This window comes from Amborella trichopoda, chromosome 8 (genome assembly GCF_054954075.1).
Source record: "Amborella trichopoda isolate Santa Cruz 75 chromosome 8, AtrichopodaSantaCruz75HAP2 v2.0, whole genome shotgun sequence".
Classification (NCBI taxonomy): domain Eukaryota; kingdom Viridiplantae; phylum Streptophyta; class Magnoliopsida; order Amborellales; family Amborellaceae; genus Amborella; species Amborella trichopoda.
In genome coordinates, this window is record NC_142343.1 from 6160851 (window position 1) to 6170183 (window position 9333).

General features: G+C 38.5%; 1 protein-coding gene across 2 annotated transcripts; it reads left to right on the forward strand.

Moving 5' to 3' along the window:
- The first annotated feature begins 835 nt into the window (after nucleotides 1-835).
- On the forward strand, nucleotides 836-5646 carry RCA (rubisco activase). Of its 2 annotated transcripts, none has more exons than XM_011625832.3 (7): nucleotides 836-972; nucleotides 1499-1818; nucleotides 2648-2747; nucleotides 2816-2901; nucleotides 3804-4276; nucleotides 4865-5182; nucleotides 5358-5646. In XM_011625832.3, the coding sequence occupies exons 1-6, from the start codon at nucleotides 928-930 to the stop codon at nucleotides 5149-5151; spliced, it is 1311 nt and encodes a 436-aa protein (XP_011624134.1). In that variant the 5' UTR covers nucleotides 836-927; the 3' UTR covers nucleotides 5152-5182; nucleotides 5358-5646. The 2 variants fall into 2 exon arrangements, with proteins under 2 accessions (XP_011624134.1, XP_006846329.1); XM_006846266.4 differs by having other exon boundaries at nucleotides 4865-5146.
- Nucleotides 5647-9333: the final 3687 nt, after the last annotated feature.

The window sequence follows — 9333 nt, forward strand, 5'->3', positions numbered from 1 at the left end:
TCTCACTTGACATTCGAATCTTGGTTGTGGGTTCATCAATGAAGGAAATATGAAAGAAGTTTTGTAGATGGAACATTTCGACTCTCACTCACAATGCCGAGTTTATTGAGGCTTTGGGTGCAGTTTGTATACAGGCGAGACTCTAAATAACCAAAGTAAAGTGCACCTTAAAATAATGTCGAAAAATGTGGTTTCAATACTAGAAAGTTTTGTGATAGTGTAGATCGAGCAGATTTATGAAAACTTGAAAATTGTCAGTCAAAAAATGCATTGCAAGATGCACTACGTCCAAAACTTGAAATCCATTTTTTTTTTTTCATGTACATGCATCTTGAGGTATAGATGATCAATTTGAGTATATGCGGACATAAAAAACAACCTCTTCTAGTGAGGATGATCAATTTGAGTTTATATGAACATCAAAACAACCTCTTCTAGTGAATTTAATTTGATTGTTTAGAGCCTCACACTTATATACACTTTTTCCTATCAATAAACACACCACAATTAATCCCCACCCAAATTTAATGTGAAAACAACCCTAAAACATTTCAAGAAATGCAAATGCAAATGCAAATGCAAATGCAAATATGAGTGGAGGTGAATAACCCAAAACTTATCAACCACTTCATAAGAAATAGAACTAGAAACCTCCAATCCAAAATTTTTATTATCCTTAGCCATCTTTGGCCCTGGGGTCTGCCACGTGTCCTCAGCCAATCCTGATTCTGTGGCCGTTAAGAATTCGTGAGCCAATCCACAGGATTCCATGTCACCACACCCCCCATTACGTAACAAAGCAAATACCACCACTCTCTCTTTCTATAAGAGCTTTGTGCCCGTTTTCTCTCTCTACAAAATCGATCTCTTCTTCTGCAACTTGTCTGAGACTTGCTTGCTTTGAAGCTTCTGAGCACCAACCCATCCATGGCGACCTCTGTTGCCTCAATGAGAGCCATTAACATAGCACAGGTAGCCTGTTTTCCACGCCCCTTTTACCCCCACCTTGATATCATCGGTTTCGCCTCTTTCTCTCTCTACAATTTGATTACTGTACAGCTATATTTGCAGTCAACTGGGTGTTAGAATTCATGGTGTTTATGTGATTTTAGAGAGAATAAATATTTAGTAATGGGGTTCGACTGTTACTAATTTGTTGAGGAGAGAGTGGTTGGTGTAGATGGGTTTGAGAGTTTGGTGTTGTTGTGAGGAGAGAGAATGAGTTCTCTGTAGTTGGGTTCGAGAGTTTGGTTTCTTGGTTTTTGTGTTAGCAATCATGTAGTGTTTATTGGTATCATCGATATCTTAGTATCAAAATTTCCCCATAAATATCTCAATTCACACTGTCTTTTTCTTGTGCTTTTGGAGATAAAGTTCAATAATACAGAGTTACAGTAGTTAGAGAGAGAGAGAGAGAGAGAGAGAGAGAATGGTTTTTGCATCTCCAATTGAGAAATTTGGGCTGTTGGGTATTGATAAAACGTGCTCTCTGTTTCAGCTGAGCTTGCAGGGCTCTGGTTCAGGCCCTTCCGTTCCAAGCTCTGGTTTCTTAGGAAGCGGCTTGAAGAAGATCAACAACTCTGGTTCGATCCACTCGAGGCAACAAACAGGGAGCTTCAAAGTAGTTGCGGAGCTTGATGAGGAGAAGCAAACCAAGAAGGATAAGTGGAAGGGTTTGGCCTATGACATCTCTGATGATCAGCAAGATATTACAAGAGGAAAGGGAATGGTGGACACTCTCTTTCAAGCTCCACAAGGGGCTGGTACCCACGATGCTATCATGAGCTCTTACGAATACATCAGTACCGGTCTTCGCATGTAAGTGAATCCCCCCTCTTCCCTCTCTCTCTCTCTGGGCTTGTTGGCCTGAATTTTTGTGGCATCTATATTGGGTAACTTTTGTGCAGGGAATGGATCTTTTGTACAGTGAGCTTCTTTTTTGAAGTTCTCATTGAGTTTTAATCACTGCGCTACACGGACTCGCCTACTTGGGAAGCCTGTTTTTAGCTGGTTTAGGGGGTCTAACCACCAGGGGTTGCCTTTGCCTGACCTGCCCAATTAGGCCTCCTACTAGGTTGGGTTTCCTTTAACCTGGCCAGTTAGCCGGGTTTGCTCGGTTACATCTAAGTTTGGCGTTTGAGCTCGGGATCTTAAAAAAAGTTAAAAAATTTATAAAAAAATCCAAAATATAAGAAATTTATTTATAATATGTTTTTTTTTCTTTTTTATATATTTTCTATTGTTTTGACAAAGATTGGAGAGTGCTTTGGCCATGAGTACTTATATTTCCATTTTCCCTCTGTTTTGGATTATTTCTAAAATACTTCTAGTGACAAATTGATTTTTCAAAATCTATTTTTTTACTACTTTTTTAACCTCATTTAGATGTGTGTTGTTTAATTTTACTTTAAACATATTTTTTTATATTTTTTTGGGTATTTTATATTTTTTGTTTTTTTAAACACTTTATGGCTACCTGCACGGTTAGGGCCTGGTTAGTCGGACCTGGTCTGGGTTACTTGGCCCCGCACAGGGCCGGGTTCTGTTCCCAGTTCATGATTTCCTACACTGTTAAACCATAAGATCATGGACCTTTAGATTGTGTTCAGTGGTTATGTTCCTTTTCCTTTGTGGATGGTTTGTGTAGGTATGATAACATCATGGATGGATTCTATATTGCTCCAGCTTTCATGGACAAGCTGGTTGTTCACCTCGCCAAGAACTTCATGCCCCTGCCAAACATTAAGGTGATCTCTCTCTCTCTCTATTACACAGAAATTGAAATTCAAGTTAACAACCTGTAACTTGTCATCAGGTTCCCCTGATTTTGGGTGTCTGGGGAGGCAAAGGTCAGGGAAAATCATTCCAATGTGAGCTTGTCTTCGCCAAGATGGGCATCAGGTGAGCCAATTTACTCTTTTCCTTACTTTTTCTATGTTCATTTCTCGTTCCCAAATTCAGACATCAAGTTAGGTATATTGAGACTAAAAAAATATAAGGGCAGTTTGAACATCCTCAATTTATTTGAACTGTAGTTTGCTTCAATAAAGAGGTTTTGGACTTGAATTCCCTCCTTATCCATCCAAAAAGAATGCAACAAAAAGAAATAATAAGTGGCTTGTAACTTTTTCAACAAATTTATGCATCGTGCCTATAAAAAGGAAAACAGTAAAAGAGAAATTAGTTTGAAGGAAAACTGGAAAAAAGGAAATGAGGTTTACTCTTGGTGCTTGGATTTCACCTTTTCAAATAATTCCTAATATTTCTTGTTCCCATAATAGGTTTTTCAGCCTTTCCTCTTTATTCGGATAGTGTGCAGAATTTTTTGACAAATTAACCAAATCCTCGGTTTTTTTCTTCCATCCTCGGTTTTTTTAAGGGCTTACATCTTGTTTCTTTTTGATCTGTTAATGGGAATACTCTGTTGTGCGTAGTTGATGTGAACATTCTAGGATATGACCAGATAAAAAACACAGAAGAAACCCAGCTATTTTTTCTCTAGGAAACCAAGATGGTATTGCAAAGAAACACAATACTGACACATATAAACAGACCAGATATTATTCAAAGTTATCTTATTTTACTGTTTTGGCATTCTTTTCCTCACAAACAATAAAGAAACACAAAGGAGGGCCACAGAGGGACCCAAAAGAAACTCATATACAAGTACATACAAAAGACTTGACTTGCTCATACATATAAAAATACCGAACTTACTGACACATATAAGGAAAACTAAACCTTTTTTTTCTCTTACTTTACCCATATTCTACTTTTCATAAAATATCAATTTTGCATTTCAGCCCCATTATGATGAGTGCTGGAGAATTGGAAAGTGGCAACGCAGGAGAGCCCGCAAAGCTCATTAGGCAAAGGTACAGGGAGGCTTCAGACATTATCAGGAAGGGAAAAATGTGCTGCCTCTTCATCAATGATCTCGATGCAGGAGCTGGAAGGCTCGGTGGAACCACCCAATACACAGTTAACAACCAAATGGTTAATGCTACTCTCATGAACATAGCTGATAACCCAACAAGTGTTCAATTACCTGGAATGTATAACAAGGAAGATAATGCTCGGGTCCCCATTATAGTAACGGGTAACGATTTCTCAACACTGTATGCCCCGCTTATCCGTGATGGTCGTATGGAGAAGTTCTACTGGGCTCCAACAAGAGAGGATCGTATTGGAGTTTGCGTCGGTATTTTCAAAGCTGACGAGGTGCCAAAGGAGGACATCATCAAACTCGTCGACACCTTCCCCGGCCAGTCTATAGGTAAAGGCTCAATCCCATTGCTTTCATGGAAAGAAAATAAAATCATTTGCATTGTTGCTTGTGTATTCTAACCCCATGTCAATTTCATCATTTCACGTAAAGTTGTGAAGAACACCTAGATTTTGTCTGCATTAGATCCCCTTCGAATTATAGTCCCCCCTTATTTCATCCATCAAGTCTAAAGAAATATTTTTCCTTTGCTCTTTAAATATAATTTGAATTTATAAATTGTCTAAAACGTTCTGCACATGCTAACTAGGAGCAACTTAAATTTTCTTTCATTGTTTATAGAATTCCCCTACTCTGTTGATGCACTTTTATATCATTACTTATGGCGTTTATTTTTTCTGAGTTTTTCCAAATGATTATGTGGGTGTGTCCTAGCACACGCTTGTTGTCAACACTATAGGGACTTGTTCCTGCATGCACACTTGTTCATGAAGACCCTGGGAGAAACACAAGAACCAAATACTCTCATGATAAATAAACTGCACTTCACTAAATATAAGCATATATTTGCCCTATATTGTCTCTCTGTTTTAGAAGAACCTTATCTCACAACGTTGTTATCCCTATGTGTGTGTACAGACTTCTTCGGTGCACTCAGGGCAAGAGTTTATGATGATGAGGTAAGGAACTGGGTCACTAGTGTTGGAGTCGAGAGCATCGGCAAGAGGCTTGTGAACTCAAAGGAGGCCCCCCCAACATTTGAGAAGCCCAGGATGACTGTTGAGAAGCTCTTGGAGTATGGGCACATGCTGGTCCAAGAGCAAGAAAATGTGAAGAGGGTCCAATTGGCTGACAAATACCTTTCTGAGGCTGCTCTTGGAGATGCAAATGAAGATGCAATTAAGAGAGGAACTTTCTATGGTTAGCACTCCTATTCCTAGAGGGCCTTTATGGGAGGTTTGCATCTGGCTTCTATATGTAGTGGATGGAAAATAGTAGTTATTTATCAAGAATGAGTAGTTAAAAGAAATCAATGGACAAACAAATGGCATGGAGATAGATGATCATAATTAAGGACTTTTAAGATATGGGGGAGGAAGCTCATGGTGTTTATAACTGATTTGGATTGCAGGGAAAGCAGCTCAACAAGTGAACATTCCCGTACCAGAGGGTTGCACGGACCCAAACGCAAAAAACTTCGATCCCACGGCCAGAAGCGACAATGGCAGTTGCGAATATCAGTTCTAAAGCTCATTTTACAACTTTATATCTTGGTGGCCATGAGGATCATGAGGGAGAAATAAGTACGTGCTGTTGTATTTATCTTGTGGAGGTTATTTATGTATACTTTGTCCAATATTAGACTCCTTTTTTTTTGTGAAATGTTTTGCCATATTTGAGTGCAGTGTCTGGTTCCAAAAGTGTACATGGCCATATAGTTCTAAAATTTCCATGTTGCATTCAAGATTGAAGAATGGGGTGACATCTTCTGACATTAGTAAAGTGGACAACTTTGCACAACTATAACTCAGAAGTGAGTCACTTGGAATGAGCTTTTCCGATGAAATTATTATCTTTGTCAGAAGAGATTACAACTTACCAGGGAAACAAGTTAAGAATCGACACTATTTAGGCATTGTTCAAAGTCAAACATGGTTTAATGTTACAATTCACTACTTTTGGAGTAAGCATGATTGACAAAATGGGATAAACTGTAATCAGTCTGTTTTTTATTCCATCTCCCAAATTTGCAGAGCCGGACAATCCTTGCTGTTCATATGGAAAACCCAAATAGTTATGTCGTAAATTGCAGCTCACGCAAACACACACATCCGCTCTATCACAAAAATATCGCATCCATTGGAATCTGAAAGACTATGCATGTTAGCTTTTCTTAGATTTCAAACGCAAAGCGGGAGCTTGGGTTTAGAGAGTGGGCTTTGCATAGAAAGTGATAATCGCAATATTTGTTTGGTGATTATCACTAAAGCCAAGCTTCTCCAAGAGACTTACAACTGTCGAGAAAAATTATGTGGAAATCAAAAGATTTTATGCTCTCTTGTGCTCGATTATGTGTAGGATTTGAAGCTTTTGGGGATTGATCTACTCAACCTTGCAACTGGCCTCAAAAAAAAAAAAAAAAAAAAAAAGAAAGGAAAAAAGGAAAAAAAGGGCCATTGCTTATGCCTGAAAAGATAACAACATATGTTTGAATGGAGATAACCCAAATATTGGATGGTTAGATCAAAGTGGTTAGAAATTCTTTTTTTTCTTTTTTTTTGTCTTTTTGAAAATACTCATTTAGTGATTCTAAAGTAGATCCCAGAAACTTAGATTGAGAAAATTCTCCTAAGTAGGTCTTTTAAGAGTAAGTATATAGTATTTGCAGCCGGACCATGTATATACAAATAAGATAAGAAATTGGCAAAAAAGAAGATCAAACTACATACAACGTCAAAACCATGCTTGTGTAGTTTATTTTCTTGGAAAAGCCATGTTCCATTAATCACCAAGAATCGTGGTGACAAGATCTCTTTGTTGTTGTTTTTTTTTTTTTTCTTATTTGTTCTTTTTCTTTTCAAGAATAGAGAAAATTGATTTTTCACACACTCTATTTTCTCTTTCAAAGGACACCCTTTCTTGAAGTTTGTTCTTCTATAAACCCCCAACCCTAACCTAAATCACAATGGGATTCCATTGTGAAATATCTTCATAAATTTAGGTTTTTTAGAAACTAGAAAGGAAGAGAGGATTCAAAACCACCACACAAAGACCATACAATGATCTCCAATTTGTTTTATATTTGCTTTGTCCTACTTGAAGAACACCTACACAGTTTTTCTCCAACAACCATAAAGACACTAAATATCATGGGTATATTTTGAGCAGTCTTCTTGATATATAATAATCATAAGTAAAATTGAACCTTGTCAAAACTTCCCTAATTAAAATGTTACCCCAATTTCACAAGTCCAGTCCTTCCTTGATAAACTTAATTCTTTTATGAACTTGTCGCACTTTGGCTGTCAAAATATACCTTTGATTTTTACTACTTATCTTCCAAACATATTGCACTTTGGCTTACACTTAGGCTTGTCCCAAATGCACCCAAGCTTGCTCACAAGACCCATATATCCTACTTGATATCCCTCAAAATAAACTTTGTAGACATCCTCTTCCCAATAATTTTAATATCATACGTAGACTCAAACATTGTTTTATTTTGTATTTACCCCTCCTCCCCTGGTCAATAAGTCAAAAAATTGAGACTAAAATGCCTTTCTCCTCTCTCGCTCTCTATATCCACCCTCTCTCTCTCTTTCTTTCTCTACTTGCCCCCTCTCACTCTCTCTATACGCTCTCTCTACCCCATGTCTCTACCCACCCTATCTCTCTACCTGCCCTCTCTCACTCTCTCTATACGCTCTCTATACCCCATGTCTCTACCCACCCTCTCTCTCTACCTGCCCTCTCTTTATCTCGCTTTCTCTCTACTTGTCCTCTCTTTACACAACCCTCTCTTTCTCTTTGTACCCACCCTCTCTCTCCTCTCTCTTGCTCTTTCTAGAGAGATTTCAAGAGAGAGTACAAAAAATAGGCAGAGAGAGATTTTGGTAGAGAGACGGGACAAAAATAGGTTGAGAGAGATTGGGAGAGAGCGAAAAAATGGGTAGAGAGAGATTGAAAGATAGAGAGATTTTTGGGAGAGAGAGAGGGGAAAAATGGGCTGAAAGAGATCGAGAGAGAAAGAGAGGAAAAAAATGGGTTGAGAGAAAAAACCCAATCCCTTCCAATGGGTAGAGAGAGAGAGAGAAAGGCCAGGTAGAGAGAAAGAGAGATAGAAGAGGGCTGGTAAAGAAAGTGAGAGAGGGCAGGTAGAGAGAGAGTGAGACAGAGGGTGGGTAGAGAGAGAAAGAGGGAGATGGCAAGTAGAGAGAAAGAGAAAGGGGGTGGATAGAGAGAGTGCGAGAGGAGAATAATACAATCTCAAATTTTTTGAATTTTTGATTGAGGGATGAATATAAGAAAAAACGGTGTTTGAGTCTAGGGTGTGATACTAAAGTATTGGGGGGAGGATGTCTACAAAATTCATTTGGGGGGATGGGTATCTAAAAATTGGTTTTTTTTAGGTCGATAAGTGGGGAATATAGGCCCTACACCTTCTAAAAATAGTTAATGACTTTCAAATACATCAATAGGAATAAAACGCTAGACCGATAGCTGAGGCTCATGTGGTGCTAAGTGCTAACACCACGACCTCAGCCCGGTTCACTATGTCCTCCTTGTTTTCCTCTACGGCTATTATGTAAGTTGCTTTAATAGTAGTGATAGTGATAATGATCATTGCATGCAATAATCACTTCCAACGAGCTGATCCACTACAATACTGAAAATAATAAGTAAAGGAACTATTGTAGTGAATCGGTTTGTTGGAAGTGGATCAGCTCGTTGTTTACTTTGTTTTGAGGATCAGCTAATTGGAAATGGATTAGCTATTGATCAATCCTTGCTACTAAGTTGAATGGATCGTGGCATGAACAAATTCTTGAATGCACATGATATTAACAAGGTCTAAAACTGTTTAGTCTCTCCACACCCTAAAGACTTTCGTGGTGGTATTGTCCGAGTTGGCCACCATCATCAATGCTATATTTCTCAAACATGACCTTCCACAGGCAGGTGAGTTCTAGACTACATCTTCATCACCATTTGGTGTAAGCTGTGTTCATGTCGGAGTTATTGTCTATTGTTGGCCTTTATTGTAGAATCAGTGAGGGAGGACCTAGAGGTGGTGGTTTACCCTGTGGCGGAGGTCAACGGTTGAGTTCACTTATAACCGGCTCATAATCTTAGCCAATACAAAGGTATATAATAGCACCCAATTTTTTCAATTTGGTAGTCTGTTTTATGATTTATCATTTATGAACGTTGATAAGATCCTTCCATTTAGCAGCACGTTAAGTAGGGTGTCATTCATGTCTATTAGTTTTATAAACCCGAGGCCTCCGTTCATATTTGGTTGTTGGCATCCTCCCATTTAATGAGGTGATACTTCCTACTCTTTCTCCCACCCTTAGATGGACAGATCTTACAAAAGAAAGTAGAGA